Raw genomic sequence first — 27,484 nt, forward strand, 5'->3', positions numbered from 1 at the left:
AGAGTCAATTCATTTTGTTGTGCACCTGGAGTTTGGGGAAGCAGTTTCCAAACTTCACCCGCCTGTCAGGTCTGTGTGATGGAATTCCAGCAGCACCACCAGAGTGCTCCCAGTGCAGTGGATTCCTGCAGGGAAGGCATCCCTGCGTTCCTGTAAGCCACAGAGGGGTTCTGGAGCACCTTTCCTTGTGTACAATTCTACATCTCAAGTGATTTTTGATTTGGGGCTGAGTTTTGGACTTTTTATTGCTTTTTTTATTGCTGCTCTCATTGTGCAGTTTTATGTCACCGAAAGGTAACAACTGAGAGCCTTAAGCCTTATCTGCCCTAAAGAGCAGCTGTGTCACTTAAGAAATACTCAGACATTTCTCTGTGTTGCTTCTTAAAAAATAACAGTATAATGAAGTAGCCAAGGCCAGAGTGTCTTACCCAGCCAGTTACCTCCAGCTGGTGCCAGGAACAGCTCAGGCTAAGAGCGAAGACTGGGAATCAAGTGGGAGGGAAGAAGTTCTGGTTCCTGATACAGAGGATAGAGGAGTGTTTTTAATTAGTACTGACTGAAATGGCTTTAAAAGTTGTTAATAGAGGTGAGGCTGCACCAAGGCAGCCTCTGGCTTTGCCCTCCTGGGAGGGGGTGGTACTGGGGAGGCAGGATCTGAGCCTTCTTTAAGCAGTCACTTGCATAGCAGGAAACTGCCGGGATACCTGAGGAAAGAGTAAGTGGATACTTTGGCTCCAGAGATTTCTGCCTTTGCAAATCTCACTCACATCGCAGCTACACACGCACACGACTTGCAGAGCAATAACAGCTTCATTCCTAAAGCAACAGGGGCATGGCTTGTAAAATAGTGCACTCTGGATGAAGTGCAGACAAGTCCTCACTTTCTGTTCCTTTTCTTGTGCAGTGATTTCCTTTACAACAGAGCTCGACTATTTAAGAACTCAAACCTTCCGGTCTTTTTAAATATATCTAACAATGACATAGTCATTAAAAAAAATTTACGAGTAAATTTGCCTTCAAAGCAAATGGAGTGTGGTGACAGCGTGGAAAATCAATGTATGTTCTCATTTTAGGAGAAGAATATTTATAGAAAGGGGGCTAAAAACCCAAACCTTTCAAGTAAGTTGAGCAGAACTCAGACGTCATTAGATGAAACTGAACTAGAGTGCTCACGTGCAGGTTTTTTTTTCCTAATTTCTGTCCTATCAAAATTTAATTTCTATAGCAAAAATGGCTATTTCAAAACAACTTTAACCCTGTGAAGTATTTGAAATTTTAACCCTTCTGAAGATGCCAGCTTTTACAGTCCCCAAAGATAAGGAAACTTTAAGTGTTAACAGTTCCCACTTCCGACAGCGCAAAAATATGTCTACAAGGTACTTTTAAGGTAGAGAACCCCAAACCCTACTCCCACCGCCCTCTTTATGGGCACCACTATGGGCTGCAATAAATAACCTTTAAGTTATACCACGAAACTTGCACAGCAACATTCTGAAAGAGAAAGCAGGGACTCCAGAAGGGTCAATTACTCCTCTCCACGCAGCGGCACCCGGGGAGCTCTATGTACCCAGCGCTGGCTCACGGGTTATAGCTCTGTAAAATGTTATCAAAGGGGAAGGACTGATAGAGCTCATCAGTGTGGACACCGTCGGTGTCATAGAACTGGCCGTCTGCCAGGCTGCCCTGGTGGCTGCTGGACAGTCTGGGTTCGCTCAGCACCTCCTGGTCGATGAAGCTGTAAACGGGGTCGGCCAGGCCGGGCTGCGACGCGAAAGTCGCGGCGCCGCTGCCCGGGGCGGCCGGGGGCAGCTGCAGCTGCTGCCGGTGGCTGCCCGCGCCCAGCACGGCGTTGAACTTCTCCAGGCTGATGCTGGTGCAGTTCATGTCGTCCGTGTCCATGCCGAGCACGCCGGCGCTGGAGGCGCTGCCGCCGGGCAGGCTGTGCAGCTCGGCGGCCGACACCACCGCCCCCGGCCCGTTCGTGCTGCCGTAGGTCCGGAAGAAGCCCGAGTCCTTCTCGTCGGGCCAGGCCAGGGCGCTGTCGTGGAAGGCCGGGAGGGAGCTGCTGCCCGGGGCGGCCGGCGGGGGCTCCGTGGAGAAGCTGTTGGGCGGGTGGGCGCCGAGCAGCCCGGCCGGGGCCGCGGAGCCGTGCAGCCAGCACGGGGACAGCACGTCCTGCTTGCCCGGCCCCACCGCCGGCGCCAGCTGGGAGCAGCCGGGGTACAGCTGACTCGTGTTGGCCAGGGCGCCTAACCCTGGCATCATCAGCGCGGATGGAAACATGTTTGGTTCTACGGAGAGAATGCCTCTTTTTAGGGTTTTTTTCCGAATTACAAATGGTAAAAAGCAAAGACAAGACAGCAGAATCTTTGTAAGACTGTACGTGCATTTCCACTGTCTACTTGGTTCACTGCTCTCCAGGATGGACCCCAGAGTTCTGGACAGCAGCAAGACAGCTGCCTACCTCACGTTTCTATGGCCCATACTGAGGGTGACATAAAAAACTGATAGTTTTAAGTTTGTACAGTCAGAAGTATCAATATCTTACAGGAAAATACCCTCAAGAGATTAAAGTTTCAAGCAAAGAGGAGGGCACTATGTGCTTAAACAACTGTCAGACTGCAGGCAAAAACCTACCTTTCTTAATCAGCTTCCCTTCAGGGGTGACGACGGGGAATGGGGCTACTTTGGGCCTCTCCGTCGTGGTGTTTGATCCTGCAAAGGAACAAAACATGAGTCTGCAGCATTCAGAGAAAACAGCTCCATCTAAATGTAAGTTCAATCAAACAGAAGAAAAAGGCAAATATTTTCCTTACCACAGTCCTGTATGAGCTTCTGCCAAGCCAACGTTGATCTTTGCCTTTTTGCTTTGTTGCCATATGGATCTACAGAGAAAGGAGTGGAAGGGCAAAGAGTTGCATTTCTCTTTAATAAATACCCAAGTGGTATTTATTAAAGTGGTATTTGATAAATACCTTGGTGGCACCAAGTTGTAGTAGGATTTATTTAAAGGAGAATATTGCAGGCATGGCAGCACTAACAAACCATGCCAGTGTTACCCAATGGAAATTATGGATATTTTCACCGAAAGAGGGAACAAACTGTCTGCTGTAATTTTTAAAACCCAAACCTCCACTTTGCAGAAGCAATGTTGTAGTTTTTTTACTAATTAAGCCACTACCACGAGTCCTGCATTGATCATGGCCGTTCAGAAGCTCATCTCATTGGAAGCATACCCTTTTCATCTGGCAGGTATCTGAAATCCATGGGTTCACTGACTTCCTGGTCAGAGGGCCTCCGCAGCTGCATCTTCACCGTGACGGGCTCAGTGATGTCTTTGAGGAACGGCGGCGTCCTGAACACAATTGCGACCTGGCGGTGAACGTCGGCTTGGGAAAACGAACCTTTGGCCTCCCAGTTGTCCAGGACAAACCTGACTTCTATGTCATCTGGGCCATGAGAAACAGAAGCTGCTTGTTAAGCTGGAAAACTGAGAACTTGCAGCAGAAAAAAGGGGAGCAAAGTGAGGAGCCTGACTCAGAATTCAGATGCAAAGTAAATGGATAAACTTTAAAGGCAAAAGATCCCATGAACCTGAAAGCTGTTCCACCCAGCTACAAAACCAAACCACTCTGAGGTGTGTGGTGAAGGGTTTCAGCCCCCCAGCAGGAAAATGGTTATGGAATGTGTTCATTTGGGAAAAAGGGAGAGAAAACACCTAGTCCAGGTTACCTTTCTGAACTTTGTCACACAGCAGAAATATTTCATCTCCTCCTTTGACGCTTCCACAGTTCTTGTTCACACGACAGATTCTCAATTCTGCGGTGTTGGGAGCTCCTGGAAGCAAACAAGCAAATTTAATGACATAGAATTACTGTGGCTTTGTCACTATTGGATGGGTACTGGGAGTTCAGGCATATAAAGGGAAGGCAACAGCTGGAGGAGTGTGACACCCTGAAATCCACACAAAGCAAGTCGCTCCATACAGGAAATTCAGCAGCAGGGCCTAATATTCCATGATCCTACAGCTTATCTCCAAACACAAGACACCAGCAGTGCTGTGCCATTCACTCCCTAACTATTGTAGAACAGTCTCAAATACTTCCCCCACTGACGTGGTTGTGTTCAGCCCCGCTGCCCTTCAGCTGCAGAATTCAAAGCAGCTCTGAGTGACTGATTACCTGGTACAGTCACACTTCTCTGGAAAGAGCTGGGCTAGCAAGTCAGGAGAATTCCCCTCTCTGAGGATCTGGCTCTAGTTCTATTCTATCTAGTTCTATTCTCAGAGGTACTTGGCCATCCAGCCTCTCCTCTGTTCCCCTCTGCAGGCGTCCAAGAACAGCTCTAGGACCATAATTTCGTACCTGCACCAAGGGCAGCAGGTTGCACCCCAAACCACTCAAATTTCAAACTCCAGACTGTGGCTGTACATGAACAGCCCTCAGGATAGCTGTGGGTGGAGAGCTGTCTCTCACCATGAATCAGCCCCCACTGAAAACTGCACACTGCATTCCAAACAATCTCATGGCTATGGGTGACTCCAATTGGATGGAGCCACGCTCTGCTTGGTGGTGTCTGGCTCCGTTCTGGAGCAGCAGCTCCAAACACATTTAAAATGTCTGGAACAATCCAGCTGGTGCTGCTTTGACACCATGAAACTGATCCTCCATGAGGCTCCACCGCCACAGGCTCCCTCATCCAGACATAGAGAAGAAATACAAACTAAAGCTCACAGTGTCACCCTCAAAAAAAAAAAACAACCCCAAAAACAATCAAACCTGCTTTAGACTCTCAGTTGGAATCAATCCCTGCCCAAGTACAGGTACAGCACAGCACAGACTACACCTAGAGCAGAGTTCCTGGTAACCTGTCACCAGACCCTGATTACGTAGTTACCATCTGCAGTTATTACTGTCATTATTATAAGTGGGAGCTACAGCCTCATGTACTACATGACACACACCACTTCATTTGCTGAATGAATCAGAAACCTTCAAGGGAGGGGAAGCCAAACAAACCCAGAAACAGGGCCATGTGATTGACAGCGTCATGGTGCACTTTTCACAGGAAGGGTAAATTAAGAATTGTGAGGAAAAGCCTAATTTTACCATTGTTTCACTTCTGTGTGCTTGAATGGCACTCAATAGCAGAGAATCAGAGTGGTTTGGCTTGGAAGGGACCTTAAAGATCATCCAGTTCCAACCCTCTGCCATGGGCAGGGACACCTTCCACTATCCCAGGTTGCTCCAAGCCCTGTCCAACTTGGCCTTGGACACTTCAGGGATGGGGCAGCCACAGCTTCTCTGGGCACCCTGTGCCAGGGCCTCACCGTCCCCAACAGGGAAGAATTTCTTCCTAATATCCAATCTAACCCTTCCCTCTGTCAGTTTGAAGGCATCACCCCCTGTCCTGTCACTGCATGCCCTTGTGAAAAGTCCCTCTCCAGCTCTCTTGCAGTTCCCTTTAGGTCCTTATAACAGATTTTTGGGACGGTCTCCTTCACTGGAGTTTGTTGTTTTGTCCTTAGACAAGGAATTCAGAAGGGAAATCGACACACACAAATGCCAGCAGATGTGGATGCACCACCGTGCTGTCAGCAGGAGCGCTGAGCCCGGCACCCACCTCAGAGGGAAACGTTCCTCACCTCCTGTCACCTCAACTCCTGCCCAATTCCTGTTCCTCACTCCCCTACACCACATCCCTGGCGACAAGTCCCTAGAGAAATGAGCTCCTCACCGAAAATCATGTTGTTTTCAACAAGGACAGGACAACATGTTCTATCTATCCAACCCCATTTCTCAGAAATGGTGACCTGCTTCATCTGACTCAAAAACTCTGAGTTTTTGATATGCAACTTGGGAAATTCTGTTCCAAACCAGTTAACTTTAGAAGCATTTGGAAACAGAAGGTGCTGAATTTGAGACCCTTGCAGCCTCTGCTAGTGGGGCTGCCTGTGTGATGTCAATATGATTCTTCTGTGTCGCACTGTGCAAAGCAAGAGGAGACTACAAAGGAGGAGAAAGTGAAGACAACACTTGAAGTGTCTAAGCTGATTTTCAGAGCATCTCTTTGCTCCTAATCCAAGCAGATCCGTGAAGGCTCAGCGCTCAGAGCCCAGGGCTGTCCAGCCTGCAGTCCCTGTCACCTGAGGGTACAACCCAGCTGTACCTCAGAGCAGCTCTAACCAGGCTCACATCTCTAAAAGCAACTCGGATCTGAAACTGAGCGAGGCCATTTTTTTACGATTTGTGGTTGCAGCTCTGCACACATTTATTTACGTGGCTGCTGCATTACAGGGAGGGTTTTGGGTGCCTCCAGTGCTGCCCACAGACACCTCCAGCACCACCCCTGCTTCCCCCACCACGCTCAGCCCCGGCCTCTCGCGGCTGTGCCGGGACTGACGTCAATCCACGGGGACGAGTAATCATGATTTGGCACATTTCTAAATGGCATCTGAGGCAGAGCTGCAAATCTGGTACATCAGTTTTTATCTCAGCCCTGATTATTTCAGTTGCAAGGGTTCTCAGTAACACAATGCTCGCAGTTCCAGCTTCTAGATCATTCTAGAGGAGACTCTAAATATATCAGAGCCATCTGAGTTCAGATTTTCAACATTTTCACAATGGTTGTGCCCACATCAACACAATCCTAACAACTTTAGGAAATGTAGATCTCATTTTAGTTTCAGCTAAAATAAGGACCTCAAATATTTAGCATGGAAACACTCATGCTGCAGAAATGAAAAACACTGCAGGAAAGTTTTCCAGGATTAAGAGTTCTTTTGCTACTCTGCTCCCAGAGAGGAGTCCAGCACACACCGAGGGCTAGAATCCTCAGCTGCTGATGCCCTGGAGATATCCAGTTTTGCAGCATGTGGAAAACCGCTTCTGTGCCAAGAAGGGGTTTCATGTACTTCTGCACCCTCCTGGAACATGATCAAAGACTCCCCCATTGCCCACCTATACAGCGAAGCAGCCACCAACCAGGACACGAAAGGCCTTAAGACAGGTGCCCACTGGGATAAATCTCTCTTGCAAGTCCCATTCCAGAGCCCTCACAAGGCAAAGGCAAGATTCCTCAAGGGCACAAACAGGATCCAGAGGACTCTCTTGGAAAACAGATCAACCTTGAGGCAGCCATCTATCTCACTACTCTATCAGCCATCTATCTATATCACTTTAATCACTTGGCACGTCAGGAACGGGCCTTTCCTTGCAATCACTGCTGCTGTGTGTGAACAAGGGCTGGAAACAGACCTGTGTGTGAGTCCATGAATGCCATGGACAATCCTTACTCTGGCTGGCCAACATTTCACCCTGGCATCAAGTTTGAATGTATGCTCACTGTGAGTTGCCACATGTCAGTCATGCAGAAGTGACCCAGAACTGGCATAGACCTCAGAAACCTGGCATTTCTCATCCCAAGCTAAAGAGAAAAACAAAAGGGAGAAGAAAAAAAAGCCATTTGGCTGAGCTGGTACTCACTGTTGTCATAGATGGGGTTGGAAATCAAAGGAGGAAGGGCTCTCGTGTAGTTGCCGTGCTCATCAGGAAGGAAAGCTTGGAAGCAGAGTCGCACAACGTTGAGGTCGTACTCGTCGATGTTGTGCAGCTGCTCCTCCGGCACTGAAGGACAGACAACACTGCGGGTCAGTCACGGAACTAGCAGGAGTTCTTTACCAAAATGGGGATGAATCCTCACCAGGAAAAGAGATGGTGTTGCCCAGGCGCATGTGCCCGTAGCCATGCAGCTGGACAGGGGCTGCACGAATTATCCCTTGTTCACAACAAATGGTACTGAAGCCTTTAACGCTTTCCCTGCACTCAACAGGGCTCAGCTGTCCGAGTTCTCCAGCTGTTTCTTGTGTCTGGTTTCCTCACCTTGCCTGCCACAACAGTTTCATGTATCTGTAGTTGAAAAGTCATTTTTTATTCTTCTTTGTGCATGATAAAATTTACAAAATTAAATGTTGTTGTCCAAGAGAAATATTTTGGTACAAAAGGATCCTAGGATCTCATGAAAGAATTTCTGCAGCAGTGACACTTTGGCTACATGGTATCATTATCTTCCTCTAGAAACTGAGATGGAAAAAGAGTAAGAAGGCAATTCCCAGGGCAAGAATGAAGCTGAAACAACAGAAACTACCTCCCCACCCCATCACACCAGTGTCACCGCTGTACCTTTCAGAGCAGGGATTAGTGGAGCCATTAGGATATAGATTTGTAAAACTAGAAGGAAACTCTTGTTGTAAAGGATCCATTTCCTTGCATATCCCTCCCAGTGTAAAACCCAGCAATGCATAACCTGAACTCAGCATTCCAATTTTGTTCACTCCTTCTTCTAACTACAAGACACAGGACCTGGAATATCATTACTGAGCATTTCATGTATTCCCATCTCAATGGACAACTCTGGGAAGAGCAGCCCCCCTCTGAATTTGACACTTTCCTTTAAACTTTCCTTTGACACTTTCCTTTGACACTTCCCACTAAACCATTGTGTTGACATTCAGTGCTAGCAAAAATGAGAAACTGACTTAATTTCACTTAAGTAGAAGTACTGATAATTAAAATCATTGTGAGTGTTTCTGTTTCCCCAAACCCCTCCAAGCAGCAGTTCAGCAGTTTCACACTCCTCACAATTACCCAAAGCCAACATGTGCCAAGTCACCAGATCACCAGCTCCCCATTCACTCCCTCCCTCCCTTTCAAAGGCCTCTTGCAAGAATAGAAGATTAAACATGGCTGTGATAAGAAGTCTGGGGACCATGCTGTACTGATTAGATTGCCTGCTCTGACCTTTAGCATTTATTACTGGCTCAGGTCTCCACCCTGCCATGAGTGGGATTCCACAATGCCCACCTGAGTGACTTCTTCCTTTTACTTTTTGATAGTGTGAAATAGTAAGTGTGATGAGCTCAGAATACTTTCCACTGGCATTTTGAGTCCTTCTGGTGCTCTGAATATCAGTTTCTCCTGGTCTCTGCTGCAAAGGGAAATCAAGTCACCTTTCCCCTTTACAAGCCTGTGATCTGCAGTATTTCAAGACAAATACAGCAGCGAGTACAAACTAAGCAACAACGGTGTGAGCTTCAGAAGTGGTGAGGCCCAGGGGAGTTCTGCCCGTGAGCACTTTGCAGGCTGGTGCTGACTGTGACAGATACACAGTTTTATGCTTTGATGCACTTCACCACTTCACCTGCTAGCCTGAAACAGGATCTTTAGGAAACAGGTTTGGAACAGACAGCTCCTCCGACTGACTTGGATCTGGCCAACTCCGCAGCCCAGCTCTTGATACAGCCTGATTCAGAGAGCACAGAAAGGAAAGTGCATTTTCCAAAGTGCACCTTGCAGAAGGGCTATCAGGAGAGCAGCTCTAATCCACGCCCTGACATCAGCTCCCAAGGACACCCTGACCTCACGGCCTATGTTCGTTCCTGTGCTGTGTTAGCCATTGGTGACCACGTGGATCCTTCCAGAGACCCAAGGGGTGGTCAAACCTCAAACCTCTTCCCAGTTAAATTGAGCACAGAGATTCAACACCTTTGCCTGAGTAAGCTGTCTGTAGCTGGAAGCCGAGCACAAAATCTGGATCTGGCTTTTGACCCTGAACCAGAAGTGAGGACTTTGTAGTTGTGCAACCAAGTCCCTCATTCTAAAGGAGCCTCAGTCCTGCTCTGTGTTTTCCACAGGGAAATGTGTCTCTTCCTCAGAAACAAGTAACAGCAGACTAAAGCCTAAGAGTACTCTATAAAAGCAAAAATACTCTAGATATGGAGAAAATTAGCAATGTTAATGTTCAAATGACATCATTTCCTATGCTACAAACTTGTGCAAATTCCCAATAAATCTGTTTAACACCTGACACAGGAGTGGTGTGCCAAGAATGGCAGGGGACAGAATCACTGTGTACAGCTCATTCCATTGCAGCAAAACCCACTGCTCCTGATTTGCATATTTTTAGAAACGATTTAATAGAATTTTTTAAAAGTCTGTAGTTTGAAAGAGGAACTTTTCAGTCAAGAATGATTCCTCTTGAGCTATTTTTAGCCAGACAAGAAGAACATAACAGAGCAAAAGAAAGGAGAACAAGACAGCTGCAACTCCATCTTGTGATGACATGCTTTAAAAAATAAGAGAGACCAGATTCCACGCACATATGAAGAAGCACACCGCTTTCACCGATTTCAAAACATAAAAGACAATCATCCAAACAAAATAAAATGTTGTTATTTTTAACAAACGTCTAATTCTGCTCCCTCTGAAGTCAATTTGAGAGCAGCCACCAACGTGGAATGGATGCTGGCTTACACCTTAGGAATATTAAAAGCAAACAAAGCCGAGGCAGACAAACACCCTGAGTAATGCCTGGAGCATGGCCGGATGGAGGATGGTCGTGTCATTCCATGTTGTTCCAACAACTTCTGTGCAGGAGGACAACAGACAGGGTTAAACCTGACAAACCTGAAGTTATTAAAGTTAGGAAACGCTGTCGAAGATTTTGGGAACGCTATGTACTGGAGAGGAGGAGCAGCCACTGCATCAAGGCCTGCGAGCTCCGCACAAGCAGCTCGACTAAAACCAGGGGCATCACACACGTGAAGCGCAAACGTCGCCCGACGTGGCACCTTCGGGGCAGGTGTGGTAAAAAAAGGTTCCAACACAACACATGAACCAAAAAAAAAAAAAAACAAAACAAAACAAAAAAAAACCAAAAAGGGAAGAAGTTCTCTGGTTTTGGCAAGAGTTCAACTTCCTCTTCTGACTGCTGCTCACTGTGTGGTACCACACCTTAGTGTCTTCATCTGAATCCAGACGAAAGAGCTGGAACCGAACCAAAAGCCTGGGTATGTTCCTGTGGTGGCCCAATCTAATTACAAAAAATAGCCTTAACCTGGCAGAAATCCTTCAACTGTAGTCATCTCTGCACACAGGAACACATGAAGGACTATTTATAAGTTTTACAAGGAGCTTTCAGAAGTAACTCACAGAAATAATACAGAGAAATTAAAATAATATTTAAAAATAATTAAAACTCTAAGGTAAATATAGAACATGATGTCCAAAAAATACCAGCAGCACCATGGTAAAAGAAATCCAGCCCCACTCACCAAGATTCTGGCAATAGGGTTTCAAAAGTCAAACCTGGGGAGGATTTGCTGTTCATCTGGAAAGGGGTTACAGTAACTAGTAAATAATTTCATTATATATCTGTTTACAACTCCTCTGAACAAAGTGCTGATTCCCCAACTTTAATAAATAATTATCTTGGAAATAATTCCCTAATCCATTGTCTAATAACATGGGAAGAGACCAATATAGTCCCAGTGTGGGCAAAACACCCCACAGGAGCTAAACCGTGAACTCCCTCCAGCCTGAGCTGGCTAATCCAGGCAACTCACAGGCATTAGGTTTGGGTTGTCCCTGTCTCCAAGACTGTGCCTCTAAAATCCAGAGATGCCCCACTGGGATTCCACTGAGAACCTGCTGGATTTGCTTCTGTGACACAAAACTGGAGACTTCCTGGGTTCAACACACCAATGTGCAAGCCCAAGTTCCAACACAAAATTAAAGATGCCTGTAGTATCAGGCCTCCTGTTCATTAATTTCTAATTATAGTTTTGTAGTTCTTTTAGTATTTCAACAGCTTTCAACATCCAGCAAGGCCAATAAAACGCCATTTATCTGATTAAATAAATGGGGGATTAAAAGCTTTGATGTTCACTCATAAGGTGATGCTTCAGGGAAAGTGGAAGTTTATTCTGAATACTGAAGAGAAATGATCAAGGGTTTGGTTTTTTGACTGATAATGTGACACCTGATCAAACAGCAGATCCCTCACACAGAGCCCATCGCCCAGCTAATGATGTCAGCCTTCTGGAGTGGGCAGAGCTGGAGGCACTTGAGCATCTCAACCTGCATGGAAACTTCCAGGGCAAACATGGTGTGACAGTCAGAGAGAGGGCTCTGTGGAGAGCACCAGCTCACCCTGCAAAGGGACATCCTGTGACCTTCCCCTCTCAGTGAGGGGCTGCAGGGGCACATGAGCCACATGAGATGTCAAAGAGAATGACCTTCACAAGTTAAAACACCCCAGCGATCACACATCATTAATAATCATCACACATCACTCCCCACATGTGTGGGGAACACACATCATTAATAATCATCATGAGTTGTTTCTCTCTTACGCAGATGAGGGTTTTTAATTTAGGGATACATTGGGAGCTCAGTTTCATTTAAGGGATGACACAGAGGTGGTTTGCCTCCAGGGTTTTGCTCCTGGAGTACAAAGATACCCCCCTTGGCCCTGATACCAACTGGGCAGTCTAACTCGGTCCCTGCCAGAGGTTTTGCTGCAAAAGGTGGCTCTGCCCAACCTTTCCAGCGCTGCTCAGGCTGGCTTAGCTCTCATGTGGTGAATCAGATCAAGAAACTGGTCTGGCTCAGAACAATCTTGCCAGAAGGGAAGAGGAAAAGGCTTGTTTTCAGCCAGCTGGTTCCCACGACAGGTAGCCCTGGTGCAAGGGAATCGGTGGAAGCAGAGCCTCCTTCCAGAGCTGCTGCTGATTTACACCAGGTTCAACCAGGCAGGGAAATAGGGTGCAAGTCACAGGTCCCTCTTGGTGCCCAGGAGGTCCATTTCAGACCCAGCTTATCCCCCCAGCCTACGTCTAAGCTGCAGCCACAGCTGGTGTAGCCTTCTACCAGCACTTCCAGAGAGGTAGAATCATGGAATGGTCTGGGTTAGAAGGGACCTCAAAGATCATCCAGATCCAACCCCCTGCCATGGACAGGGACACCTTCCACTATCCCAGGTTGCTCCAAGCCCCATCCAGCCTGGCTTTGGGACACTTCGAGGGATGGGGCAGCCACAGCTTCTCTGGGCACCCTATGCCAATGCCCCACCACCATTAAAGAATTTCCTCTGTATAGCCAACCTAAATTTCCCTCTTTCTGTTTGAACCCATTACTCTTTGTCCTATCACTACAGTCCCTGATGAAGAGTCCTGGTGAAGCTGGGAACAAGGGGAGAGGGAAGGACTTGGGCAGCACTGTGCTTCTTCTGATACTCCCACGCGTGTTTTATTCCACTGAGATCCACAAAAAGGTAATATTCAATCAATTCTGAAGAAAAAAAAAATAAACTTTTACACATATCTTGAAACAGAATGTGCATCAGCAACACCCATTTTTTAAAAAGCAAAAACTCAGGAAACTGATGAGTGCAAACAACTGAAATTCAGACGCCAATCTACAGTCAGTAAATGCCCAACTTCTATGGATGCATTTCCCTGGTTTACAGAACAAAGAAATGCAAGGAAGGTGGATAGCCTGGCCAAGGGAAGAACTGGAAATTCTTACAAATTAAAACTTTCAAAACTCAGTCCTTGTTTTGCCTAGACAATGTTTCTCTGGCTTCTTTTCCTGTTTCAAATTCAATATGAGAAAGGTAAAGTTCAAACAGATTTAAACAAGTGTATCCATCAGCCTCTGTAGATTCCTAATACCTTTCTTTAGCAGTTTCTATCATAAAAAAATAAAGAAGTCAGCATTTTTGTCTTGCTACTCGGTAATTTTCCTTTTTAAACAATTTGGAAGGGGGCTGTCCTTTAGATTAACATACATATTTTGGCATAAGCAGCAAGGGGCATTTGCATGAGAACAGAAGAACAAAGGGCTTTCCAAAGCTAAGTAGTAAAGTCATGCCATGGTCAGGACACGCAGCTTCCCTCGAGTGGGTTTGCTCCGTGCCTCTTCAAAAGCTGATGACCCTCACTACTGATATTTTATACTTCAGGATTTAGTTGGGGGGTTGCATATTTGTTTTGATACAAGAAAAGAAGCTTCAAGTTTCTTGTGATATCTGAGGCGCTCGTTATAGTGGACACTATCAACCCATTCCCAACCCAAGGATTCTTGCCAAGAGCCGCTCGTGTAATCCATGGCTCCATAAAACTCGCCCTAGAGCCGGCGCAGGTGCAGAGGGGGATCCTGGGGATGCCGTGGGCGAGTGGCGTCAGAGGAGAGGGGGGTGTCTCATGGAGGCAGTGCTGGAGGAAGCTGTGGAGAGGGGAGCGCGCGTGGGCAGGAAGCGAGCGCGGCGGGGGCGCGGAGGGGGGCGTCACGGCGGAGACGGTGACGAGCGCAGAGCCGCCACGGGGTCAGCTGCCCGCGGGTGGAAAGGGGAAATGGCAAAGGAAAGACTGCGGAGGCACACGCAGACGTGTTTAGGTGTGGGGTGCAGGGGAGAGCCTAAAAATGAACTGCACGCTCAAACGCAAAAGCAGTTGCAAAGGAGCAGGAAGGCTAAGCCTGTGGCAAGCTCCAGGGAAAGCCAGCTTATCCGCTCGGATAAAAACTGCCTGGAATTTGGTGTTTCTCTGGGTTCTCACTCCAAGATGAGTCCAGGGTTTCCATACCGTCATGCATTTGGCTGGAAAAAGGTCAGCCCTCTGTAACACTGCACTGAGTTCAGTTTTCCCCTAATTTAAAGAAAACACTTATGGCTTTTCCTCATTGATAATTAACTCGTATTGTTATTAACTCACTTGTTGTCTCTATGTCAAGTCACACCCACTCACAAAAGCTCTTAACTGAAAACTGGCTCTTCTTTTAATTTGAGTTGGCTGTACATCAGACAGTGCATGGGAAGACAAGGATATGGCACAACTCAACAGCTACTAAAGGAAAACAAACACCATAGAAAGCAGACATGGACTAGCTCCACTGGAGGAGTAACTCTGCTCCTTCGATGCTCTGCTATTTATATCATCATCCTCACCATCATCACCATGCCAAGGAGTCCTAGTTACATGTTAGGCTGACACCGTGCCCCATTTCTCCAGAGTGCTCAGGGATGAGAGACAAAAGGGATTTTACAGAATTGTTTAGATTGTTAGAGGACAAAAATACATGGGATGTGCTTTGGGAACACAACGGATCACGAACACGGTGTGGACACAGCAATTCCCTCTCTCTCAAACAAGGCTAACACGAGGAACAACCTGATTGCAAGTCATCCTAGTGAATGCACTCAGTTCCTACAGCCTGAGCTGAGCTTCATAAGGGATAAATGCTGCCAGCCAACCCTGGGAATTCACAGGGAGACAGCTTTACACAGGTACACTTGCAGAGTGACGCTGATGCAGACACCTCCAGCTGGGCACATGGCAGTGATCTGCAAACAAATTCCAATGACCCAGGGATTCTGAGGTAGGCATCGATTGTTTAGGGTCAATACTGAACTTTTCTGCCCCAAAAGGAGGCTCAGGACAGGGAATATTTGTTCCAGAAGAAAGTGGGAAAGAAAAAGAAAAGCCAGCCAACACACAAGCACCCTGAAGGCTCATTTTCCATGAAGTCTCTTTGATGATGTCATACAAGGAATGAATAACACCAACTTGCGACCTGCTTAGAGGATGCACAGCTCTGGAATGTCTCTGAACAGGGAAGTCAGATGCCTCTCTGAAGACACAGAGGTAAAGCACAGTGCAGGATGGATTCAGCACAGCCTGCACAATCCTGGGAAATGTACCAGTACTCTTCTGACCTTAAAAAACAAACTAAATCCATACATAAAACTTTCAGCCTTATCAAGCAGCAAACACTGCAGTGACTGCTGCTCACAAAACCCTGTTCTGATCAACTAAATAAACATATAAAAATATTTCTGTCACTAATCCTGTTTTATTAGACCTTGGTCCCAGGCCTTTCTAGGCTCTGCTCAGCGTGAGACTGCCCTGGAGGCTGTTCTCAAGTGGCTCTGCTTTGTGCTGACACGTTAACATGTGCCGAAGGGCAATGATGCAGGTGGGGATTGCCAGCGGCCCCTTCTCAGCACAGCCCCTGCCCAGAGCAGGGTGCTGCCCTGTGCGTCACCCAGGCAGCCTCTCCTCTGCTGCCAGGGCAGGAATGTGGCTGCCTCCACTGCTGCACTGGCAGGAAGCAGCCCAGGATCTGCCTGGATGCTACCAAGCACAACCTTCTGCAATCGCCCAAAATTTATTAGTGAATGTGGATTTAAGCGCCAACAACTGTAAAAACCTACTTCCTTCTACAGAAAAGTTCCCCTTCTATTGTTTGAAATCAAGGCAGAGCTGGCCGAGTCAAGGCAACATAATTCAAACCCTTAAACTGTTTAAATTGTGCTGCTGAACTAAACTCTTGTCAAAATACTGTGTGCATACATTATCATAACTAAGGTAATTGTTCAGATGGGTCATCAGGGTCATCAACCTGACTCCAAGCAGTTGTCCTAAAATTAAGAAAAATATCTAAGACATTTCTTATTCTGTGATAAATTCAACATCCTTCTTTTTGTCCCAATTCAGGGATGTGTATTTTAAAGCCAGCCAGCAATCCAGCTCTCAACTCTCTATAAAGGATCTTACCTGAATATAGCCAAGAATTCTGTGGGTATTAAAAAACCCACCAAAGTGTCTGGAAAACCTCCAAGCTTCTGCCACACTTAGGGAAATACATGACTACATTGACACTGCTTAGCTAATAATTTGGGGGTATTTATGCTTTTCATCAAATTCCCCCCAGTTGTGCCTGCACTCTGCATGTGTTGGTCTGACTCCAGTTGGCCCAAAACTTTGCAGTGTGCCCCCCACCCCCTCTGTGCAGTGAACTTGGCAGTTAAATTGCTGTGAGAGGAGTTGGTTTAGCAAGTTGATCTGAAGGGAAACCAGTCTCCTATTTTTTTATTTTTTTGTTTTCAAGTTGGTTTTCCATTGGAGCAATTCGCTGCTTTCGTTCGCTGCGTGGCACGCAGCCCCTGTGTGTGGTGTGAGGAAAGGGGTGGGAGTGTGTGAGCAGGGATGGAGGGAAGAGCAGGATGACTCCTTCTGAGAGCAGCCCACAGATCAGTCGTCGCATCAAACAAAACCCTGTGGGCAACCCCTCACAGGTGTGGTTCTGTAGCAGTGGGTCCTGCCTCTGACTTGCTGAGACAAACCACAGCATCACAGGATGCTTTGAGGTGGAAGGGACTTTAAAGATCATCTCGTTCTGACCCCTGTCATGGGAAGGGACACCTCCCACCAGATCGGGCTGCTCCAAGCCCTGTCCAACCCAGCCTTGATATTGCAATCTTGCTGTGGGTATCTGAGCTGTGAAATCAAGTGAGAGGCAGTTCCCAGGGGTCTATCAGCCCCCTGACCTGGTCACAAAAAACACAGCAAGAGAAAAGATGAGGAAGTGGCAAGTGAGATTTGTATTGGCTTAAGTTGTTGCACAGTTATTCTAATTCAGTCTTTTACTCTCATCACTGCCAAAACCGGGGAATCCAATTCCCAAGACACTTGGAGAAGTTTCCAGGAAAGGCTTCTGCTGCTATCCCATTCCTTCTGTCCAAGCAGCAACTCAGACTGCTGCCAGGAATTAAAAAGCTCAAAAAAAAGGGCAGCTATCCAAATAGATTCATCATGTGATGACTGGGAAGAAAGACTGGGAGGGACACAGAAGGGGAAGACTGTTTCTCAGAAAGAGGTTTTTTTGGAAAAAAAATAAAGCTCCAACACAAAAGCAAAGGCAGGACAGGACAAACAAAACCCCATCACCGTGCCAAGAGAACCAGCTGATTTCCACTCACCATTGAAAGGGTTAATTTTCTTCGAGATTCGTAAAGAAATGGATTCCTTCAGGTCTTTCTTCTTCACACACTGAATGCCCAAGTTCTGAAAGCTGAAGCATATGTGGCAAGATTTCAGCAACTAATAACATCTTCAGTGTAGACTATTAAATAAAATATTTGTGTTAATTAGTGTGATAACATCCAGTGTAAGAAATGAAAAAAGGCTTCTTTTGAGAAGGGTGTACAAGACCTGAAGAGCAGAGATGCTGCTTTTCCTAAAGTAAGGGCAGACACAGAAGCAAAAAAATTCTAAAATAAAATCCTAAATAATTTATATTATTAAGAATATATATTTCTATATTGAAAATTATTACTCTGCAGTAAGCCTACAGTGATTAAAAAGATACTCAGTCTTGGGTGATTTATAGTGACAGTCATTTTTGTTATCAATAAACCTGGTAATTTGCATTAGTTAAAGGATTTGCTCTCCTGCTTTTATCAGGGAACGTAAATCTTAAAAAAAACCACCTTTAAAATAGTGTTTAACAGGTCAAAACAGGTTTTTAAATCTCACATAGTTATGGAAAAGTTCTGAAGAGCTGCAGCTCCTCCTGATTTGCATAAAAGTGCAGGTCAACCCAATGCAGGAGGTGGGGGGAGTCCCAGGCAGGGTGACTCTTTCCCACATGGAAAAACCATGACATCATCAAAGCTGAGTGGATGTAAAGCAGGAAGTTTAAAAAAAAAAAAAAAAAAAAAAAAAAAAAAAAAAAAAAAAAAAGAAAGAAATAATCTGTGTTTCATGATGTTACAATAAGCTCCTGAAGATGGGTTGTGCCAGCAGGCATCTTTCTCCAGAAGTACCAGTCATTTCCCTTCCTTTGAAACTCCACAAACCTTCTTTGCTTTACCAAAAGAGCATCTTATTGCACCTAAAGATACTCCTTGTTCCTGCCAAGAGTGGTTCTACACTTCTGAACGAGACTATCCTAGCATGATGTTGAGCTTAATTTTTCTAAACTCCCTTGTCTGCGCCCCACATGCTGTGTTCAGAGGTTCCCAAACCCTCCACCATCAGGTTCCACTTCCAGAACCTCTGTTCACTAGAGGAAGGCACAGGCTTCCTTTGCAAACTGAACATGACATGACTGAGGGAAAATAAAACACAGCAGCATCTCATTCACTAAAGCATTTTGCCCTCATATCGTGGCTATTGATATTCAGACTGGGACTGTACCTTGATGAGCAATCCTACTTCCACCTGCTCCTGGAGGAAGTACTTTCTTTAGGGCTTGATCACAGCACACAGTACTTCCCCCCTCACCACCCCCCCCCCTCCCAGAATACCCACTGTATTCCACAGGTTGTGTGAAGCACACTTCAAAGTCCACAAACAGGCCTGATTCCATATGATAGCCCCAAACAAAGCCTCTCGTGGACAGGAGGCTTTTCAGCACCCCAAAATTGTCAGATTATCAGTGTTTTCTGAGGCTGGGCTGTCACAGTGAAAGTGTGTGTTTAACCATGGCTAGGCAGAGGCTGGGTCAGAGGAGGAACTGCCGAGAGCCCCAGCAGGGCTGTGGGGTTTCACATCGATGCGCGCTGACAGGAAGCAAGTGAGGTAACGAGAAGAGAGAGGGAGAAGTAGGAAGAGAGAGAAAAAAAATGAAAAACATCTAAAAAACTATGATGATATCCTCACAGAGAGAGGAAACTAGGAAGTAAAAATCTGAGTACACAGGCAGCCCCACAAGCTCTGACTTTCATACTCTTGCCTTGATGTCTCGGCCAGGGAGGGCTCTGATCAAGTTTGGGCAGCAGTACAAAGATCATTATACCACAGGCAGAACAAAACACTTGGGAACTTTAGAACATGGGGAACTTTGAACAGCAGAAAGCAGAGTAATTACTCAGAGCAGCCCAAAATCTGTGATTAATAATTCCACTTCTACTGTGAAAAAAAATGGATTTTTGCTCAATTTGGGATGCTCAGCAAGAGCAAAGAGCCAGAAACACTATTGACAGAGGACATCTCCTGTTCACTAGTACTGGATGAGGCTTTTCTCCAACACAGACTCGAAGAGAAGAATGTGAAGATTGAGTCACCAGCCACAAAAAGGAAAATGACTTTAAACATCCAGATCCAATTATGGATCACACTGTTCTTTCATCTTAAAGCAACCAATGATTTGTTAAAAAAAATGAGTGTACCAATGCTGGAAACATTTCAAAGGGAACGTATCGAGCCTCCTCCCATCAGGATCTCCAATGTCAAACACAAAGCTCACAGTTTCACATTATCAATAAAATGAAAGCAGCCCACTTACTATTCTGTAAGAAACCGAGAGGCTCAATTCCTAAAAATATTGAGAAGAATTCCTGGATGGAGCAAACAAGCACCAGTGCCTGAAGTGAAACAGAGGCATGGCATTATGCCAAAGGACAGGACTTGATGCAAACATATAATGGAGATGAAATCACAATCCGCAAATAAATATTTGCAGAGCATCCCAGTGTTTCTTGGCATGACATCCTGTAATGGCTTCTCTAACAGCCTCACCTCGTGCCTACACATTGAACCTTGTGCAACAAAATGCCAAGAGGAGAAACAATTATCAGTGTCTTCCCGCACTCAGTGATGGGAACACAGGGCCAGAAAAGGTGTTAAGCAATCGGGCTTTTCTGCTTCGGATCAGCAAGCACAGAGCTGAAGGGAGGAAGTGGGACGGGCCAGAACAGCAGACTTCCTTTAGCCTTGGCTGAGGAAGCTTGATTTGAGAAGACAAAGGGGAAGCTGGTCATGGATGGTCAGAGGAAGGTGCAAGGTCCTGTAACAGTTCAGGATGTTTGCAGGTCAGCGTGCCTCGTGCCACCAGAACACACTGCAGCACATTCATGATCCCTTGAGCCTGGGCTGGATGCTGAAGAAGCATCTCCACTGTTTATTTCACCATCAGGCAATCACCACCTTCAAAACAGATGTGTCTTCAGCTCTCTCCTTTAATAGTGTCCTACTGACTAAACCCACGTAAACATGGAGTAATTTCACTAACACAACAGAATCCCATTGGCCTGAGAGCTGTGTGTAAGAGCTACTTATACACTGAAATATTTACCTGATTTTCTTCCCAGCTCAGTTATGCTTACCCCAGAGCAACAGCCTACTTCCATATTCCCTACATTGCAAACTGTGAACCACAAACAGCTTGCTGGTTCTAAATTCCCCTCTCCAGCAATAATCACTCCATGTTTGCTGCAGCTTATTCTGCTTCCATTTTATTATACAAGACTTGGTAAACTTAGAGGAAATGCCATCAAATACAACTGTATTTGAGACTCTTAATAGCACTGAGAAATGTCTTGTACACATCCCTGAGTTTTCCTCACTGCATCCACAAGCAGATCCTTCCCTGGCACACTTACTCTTCAGAGCTGGGCCTGAGCAGAATCTGTATTTTCACTCAAAAAACCCCAACCCAAACAACAAGCAACAACAGTGACAGCTACTAACACATTTCTAGATGTGCCACAACCACTGTCTTCTAGATTACATGATACTCAGCCACTACAAACTTTCTCCAGAAAGTCCAAATATAATTTCCATGGAAGATGTGGACTTCCCTCATCACCATGAAGTAGCTGTTACCCATTCTATTACTCACCATTTTCACATGTACCAAAGAATCATGGTCAAGAGTAAGATGTATTAATGAGCAAGACTAAAAAAATTAAGTGTGAGAAAGGAAAAGAAGACAGACATTGGGAGAATGGATAAAGGAAAGAAAAGGGTGAAAGGAAAGAAAAAGCGCAAGTGTAGTATTGAAAAAAGAAGGAAATACTCCAAAGGGAAGTTCCCCGAGATGCATTAGTAAGCTACAGCAAAGACAGCATTCTAATTGCTCTTTTAATCATTAGTGTGAGTTTTAAAACACAAGATTAGCAAATCACTTGAATAATTAATCAAACTCCCAAGGAACACCATTACTCACGAGAGGACTCGCCGTTCTGGCCCAAACTCAGCTTCGTAGTAGCCATCTCTGCAGTCTTTTCCAACCAGATCATGAGGGTGTGGCTTGTAGGGTTCATTCTTCGTTACCAACGTAGTTCTTATTTTGACTTTTCCAAAATAGTTCAGAATCTACAAAAAAATGCAAGATATTTTAGGTATCAGTCCCAACCTGTTACAGAAAATAAATTTTATCCTGAAATACTCTATGGAAGAAACAGCAGAGCTACGTAGGTGAACACACAGAAATGTTGCTTGAAGAACAAGTCTCCCTCCAAAGGTTTTAGGAAAAAACTCATAAAGCCTCAGGGATGAGGATATTACCTGTGCATGGAACACTAAGTAGTGAAAGAGGATCTTAACAGATACAGCATGACACAATCCCCTCTGAAGTTGTTGGGTTTTTTCCCAACTAATTCTCAGATGAGTATTCAATCTTACATTCAAGCTGGGGAGTACCAAATTCTCAAGCTCCCCTACCAGAGCTTTCACAGCAGTCATCAGCCTAATTCAGTGTCCTTTCTCAGGTGCATAAAAGCAACCTCAAGCTGACGGCTACCAGTGAAGTCACCGAGTGTGGGGGAGTGTAAAAGGAAAAAAAAAAGAGGAAAAACTGTTTGGCCTAAAGTGTTTGACGCATAAAAACTTGAAAGCAAATACAAGACTTGCCCAGGCACACGTTTGCGCAGAGGTGAGCTCGCCTCCTCCACTTCCCCTGCCCTATAACTAACAGTTCCTCTCCTTCCCTTCCTTTCATTCTCCTGAGACTCCAAGGATCCATCATGTATCCCTTTTAGTCAACACCTCAAACCTTTGACTTGACCTGTGCTCTTCTACCTGTCATCATGTGTTCGCTTCTTCAGTCTTCAATTCCGCTCCATTCAGTCTTCATACAAGTCACTGGTATTTTTTACCCTTAAAATGATACTTCACTACTCCTTCACTTTGTTCAACCATTACATTATTTCTCCCTCATTTCACACCCAGCCCCATGAACTTGAAGCTGACCTAGCTGCTTTTGGTTCTCTAGTTCCTCCTTGATGTTCATCTTCATAACCACACCAAGAAATTTAATCTCTTCCTGGCCCCTCTCTTCTCATCCTCATTCACGTTTCCATCTCTAGAGGGGACTCCCCTGGCACCTAATCAGCACTAAAGCCTCCTACGGGCTTCAGGGAGGCAGGAATTCACCTAGAAATCACCTGCTATCAGTACAATCAGCGCTGTCATCAATAGTCACCTTTCAAAAGAACAAACTTGGCCAGCCTTGCACGGTCACCTACTCATGTCCCATCTCCCCTCTGGGTTCTGCCTGGCCTTCATGTCCAGCACAGTCCAAGAAAAGAGGAATCAAGGCTTGATTCAGCCCATTCAGCTTGTGCCCTGACACAGACTTAGGCTGAGAGTCTGTGCAAGCCTCTGCTCTTGCCAACAGCCTACACAGCTCCTTGTTCAGTTGGCAGAGAACTGAAAAAATGAGTCTGGCACCATCTCCATTTCCTGCATTCCCTAACCAAATCTGGCACTGTGATAGTCAAAGGGAAACCTTCTCTGCTTCTTCGCTTAGTAATTCTGGCTCCAGGGCTGGACCAGCTTCCACAGTTGCTTTATGCAATAGAGACTCACTCTGCCGCTCAACACATGACTGCCAACACTCTCTTTCTCAAACCCTCCTTCTTAAAGAGCTTTTATGTCTCAGCATAAAACATCTCATATTTTTCCCATTTCACCACCTCCCTATCAGTTGTTTTTCTGCTGTGATTCCAGAGACTCCATTTTTGGCTCCACATTGGCTTTTTTGTACTTGCACACACTGCAAACACAGATACACAGCCTCTGTTCCAGGGCACTGCAATGGACTGCAAGATGGCAAGTGCTCTTAACTTCCCATTTAAATTTGAGGTTTCTCCTCTAATCTCAGCTCTGACAGACTTTCTCCAAACTGAAATAGATCAAGGAAACAAAAGCAACTTAAATATCAGATAGGGGACCAGAAATTCTTTTCTCCTACCCTATGTGTCTGAGGTCTCCTTTGTCCAACCTATGAAAGCTATTGCCCAAGTGGTTCCATTTCAGCTCTACTGTGTATCTTTGTCCCTGCTTTGATCACAGCTGCCAGGGCTCCTCTGAATCCCTTCATTCTGAATTTCCCAACCCATCCATGGTGCAACCATCCAACTCATCATCATTGCAGATGCTCTGAGGACACAATTCCCTTTTCTCAGCTCATTTTTAAGTTCTGTATCCCCTTTCTGACTTCACACACCTCACACTGGTGTCTTTTGCAGAGCCCATTCACTGCATCACGGGCGATTGTTCGCTTGTACAAAACACCTTCTTTCATGTTGTGCCCAGCAATGTTTCAAAGCCTTTCCACATTTTGTAGGCAAATTCCTTCAACGCTCTCCCAAAATTCACGCTGTAGTCCAAACCGTAAAACCAAACCTACGTCACCAAACTAAGAAAGCAGAGCAAACATGCATACAGAGAAAGCTACTAACAAATGGCTCCCAGAGCTTGAGTCTTCACTGAGTCCCCTCTAGCAGCACTTTGTAAACCACCTCTGCACCTTCTCCTCTTTTTGTAAACCCAATCTTTTCGTGACCAGGAGCAAGTAACTCTTTTCCCACTCGGCTGCAACTCCATTTGCATGCCAAGGAAAGAATCAGAGAACATGAGATGAAAAGCGTTGTATTTACTGTGCAGAGCCCAACGCATAGCTACGAGCATCACGGTAACGTGGGCAATGGTAATTCCCGGATAAAAGCGGTATTTACCTGGATGGAAGGGAAGGTCTTATTGTTTTCAGTACTGTGTTCTCCTGGAATGCTGCCTGCTGATCTTCCCTCACATTTGTATCTGAAACGCATGCCCCTTTGCCTGGGTTGCTCAAATATTTCAATGTAGGGCTCAAGGCCACCTTAAAAATAAAATATTTTCAATGTTAGGACACAGTAGAGCTTAAAAAGCAGGAGAAGATGCAAGAATTAGAATTTCTAGACTTTTGATTTACATTACCATCTTTCCACTTGGTCTACCTTATCAGAAAAATCTACTCTTTATGTACATGCACATGTTGAAGGTGGGGTACAAGGGAAGAGGACAGATTTGGATGAAACATCCATGGTATCAGTGCCATGGAAGTAACTAGCAAAAAAGACACCCTTCCTTCCATCTGATCTAGAACTTAGCTTCTTTCAACCATCATAGAAGACATGTCTGATGAAAGAAGATTTTATACAACAAAATCCATATCATTATTTTGAGGGAATGGTTGACATTTTTAGGAATAATACAGTTTTAAGAATGGCTGTCCTCTCCAAGCACTGGTACGGTCAGCTGCTATGATCTCTTAAGCGTCCTCCGAAAGTGAAGATGTTTGCTCAGAATTGATTGATTTAGTTCCTATCACCGTGTAGCAGAAACTATTCAAATTCTGCAAAAACCCCCACCCTTCTGGGTTGAATACTGTCACTGTCAGCTCAGAAAATACCTGATTGCTCGTATTGAATTCTACATTTTGAGCTGCCTATCTCCCACGGGGCTCGTTTCTAGTTGCAGTATCTCCCCAGACAATGAAACCTCAAAAAAGCTATTGGGCAGCTGTCAGAAGGGAGGTGTTCAGGAAACACAGAGTGATAGACGAGAATAAGAGACAGCAGAACTCTTAAATGGGGGGGTTAGAAAGACATTAACTTAGCAAGAGCCTAAGTACTTTTCAAGTGATGTTTTATTGCCAGACAGTAACAAGCTATTTAATATATCTCACTGAGAACATCAAACAGGACAGTCAATCAAACAGTGACAACAGTGGGATGGCATGTGAAAAACAAACAACAGAGGCTAAATAAATATTGTTGAAGTTGAATCATCACAGTGCTACACGATCAGAAGAACGTAGCTTATGGAAATGTCTACTGAGCTCTCTGTCATCTTCATATAATAGCATCCTCCTCAAGTAAGGCTGAGCATCACAAACAAACAGGACAGACAATATCCTGTGGCACAGCACTGAAAAAAAAGTGCTTGGACTTCAACATAATAAGCAAAACAGTTATTAAATATATTGAAAGTGCTGAAAGGGTAAAAGAACCCCTACTTCCTTTTGCCCAAGGTCTATGCTGCCTGAGAGTCCACAGCACATGAGTTTTGGCCAAGAGGTGGATTCCAATCCTAACTCCATATAAAGGCTTCTCTTTTGCTGCACCTACAATGGTTTAGGTACCCCTGCCAACACAAAACTTGAGCTTTATGCCTGGGATTTGTTGACCGCAAAACATTTCCAGTGCTGCAGCAGTTCATACCCAAAGTAGGAAAATATTATAACCTATGAGATAAAGTAATCAAGAGCAGCAGAGAAGGGATGGATGGAAAGAACGACATCTGAGACGTCACCTTGGTCTGACCTGAAAGCACATTGATCTGTCACACACCTACAGCCAGTGGTGGAACTGCATCTGCCACCGTGTCAGAGCAGCTCCTGTGCTGGGATTGTCTTCAACAACCAGAGCCTCTGCAAAACCTGAATGCCTCTTCAAAAGCACAATGCACTTCTACTCCAGGCTGTGTTTGGGGTCAAAACCTTTGGGAACTGTGGTTCAGGACTCTTTATAGACCTTTCTAACAATCAATCAAAGTGCAGTTTCTAAACGGACCACCTCCCATAAGGCAGATTTTAAATAACTTTCTGATCACCAGCCATGAGCTGTCACACTAAATACACATTAGCCACTAGTCTAGGTCCAGCCACTTAGAAGTCCCCTTTCTAGATACTTCCCAGCTCTTTACCTAACTGTCCTTTAGATGAGCTTTGCGTATTTTCTCTTTCTGGAAAACAAGCAAGTCCAGCAAAAGGGAAGGGGAAGACAGGCACTGAAACAAAAAAGCCTAAAAATGACGTAAAGCTAGTTTCAAGGAGAGCAGAAGTCTGAGTTTCTCACAAAAATACGCTCACACATCTGTGTATGGCTATTTTAACTTTAACACTTCAATTTACTTATGCTATTGCATTGATCAGCACAAATACAGACACACATCCACATATGAAATTAAAAATCTGTTTTACAAGTTTAAATGACAAAATTGCAGCAAAGTACCTACTAATCATTACACTTGGAGATTCTCATGCTTACATAGCTGCTAACCAGACGTGCAGGACACCCACAGACATTACGTATTTGTCAAAACTAGCCAAAGCCTCACCGCTTGAAACTACAAGAGCGCAATCACTTGAGGTCTTTAACTCTTGCTGCTTTAACCAACAATTTCCCTTCACATTCTATTAATACTCACTTGAGAGGGCTATTTTCTCACCTATTAAGAGCCCTTTATTTTAAAACTCTGGGCTCAGTGATCTTTACAGGGCTGTGGTCGAAACAAATGTCATTGAAGGTAAACCCACTGCTCAGCAGCAGGTGTGTTTGTGGGAAAGTAAAGCTCAGTGACACAGCAGCCTCCAGAGATTAAACATTAAACTTCATTTTGTCTTGGCTGCCTCTCTCTCTATTTAAGAATCACGTTATCATCGCTGCTGTGCTTATCAGTGTCATCATGTTTTGCGTAGAGAGGAAACACACAGAAGTGTTTGTGCAAACGAGAGGTATTACCAGCACTCTGCAGCCAAGTGTCCAGTGTTCCCCATTTCTGTAAATCAGCAATGTGCTTGGAAAGTGGCACAGCGTAACTATTTCACAATCTGCTCACACACACACACACATACAGAGGTCTGTTAGTTCCCACACAGTCACTACAGACCTGTCCTCCTCAGGTCTCGCTTTGTTTGTCAAACAAATGTGAGATACGCCAAAACCCAAACTCTCACTAATTCTGGAAGAGAAATGCACAGCTACTTGTATTACCTGCCTGCCCACAACTACTCCATAAAGCATTTGAAATGGA

The 27,484-nt window shown here is 45.3% G+C and overlaps 1 protein-coding gene across 4 annotated transcripts in view; it reads right to left on the reverse strand.

The window, feature by feature from the left end:
- Positions 1-17: 17 nt before the first annotated feature.
- REL (REL proto-oncogene, NF-kB subunit) overlaps positions 18-27,484 on the reverse strand; it is a 43,985-nt gene continuing 16,518 nt past the window's right edge. For all 4 annotated transcript variants that reach the window (XM_042049354.1, XM_042049355.1, XM_042049357.1 and 1 more), the window contains 9 exons: positions 24,364-24,506; positions 21,570-21,718; positions 17,599-17,690; positions 7,485-7,625; positions 3,733-3,837; positions 3,237-3,449; positions 2,817-2,885; positions 2,638-2,715; positions 18-2,291 (listed from right to left, as the gene is read on the reverse strand). In XM_042049354.1, coding sequence (XP_041905288.1) covers positions 1,579-2,291; positions 2,638-2,715; positions 2,817-2,885; positions 3,237-3,449; positions 3,733-3,837; positions 7,485-7,625; positions 17,599-17,690; positions 21,570-21,718; positions 24,364-24,506 — 1,703 coding nt within the window. In that variant the 3' untranslated portion in view covers positions 18-1,578. The remainder of the gene's footprint in view (positions 2,292-2,637; positions 2,716-2,816; positions 2,886-3,236; positions 3,450-3,732; positions 3,838-7,484; positions 7,626-17,598; positions 17,691-21,569; positions 21,719-24,363; positions 24,507-27,484) is intronic.

Source organism: Corvus kubaryi, unplaced genomic scaffold (genome assembly GCF_017639235.1).
Source record: "Corvus kubaryi isolate FWS band 111438036 unplaced genomic scaffold, C.kubaryi_AGA036_p1.0 70, whole genome shotgun sequence".
NCBI classification, from domain to species: domain Eukaryota; kingdom Metazoa; phylum Chordata; class Aves; order Passeriformes; family Corvidae; genus Corvus; species Corvus kubaryi.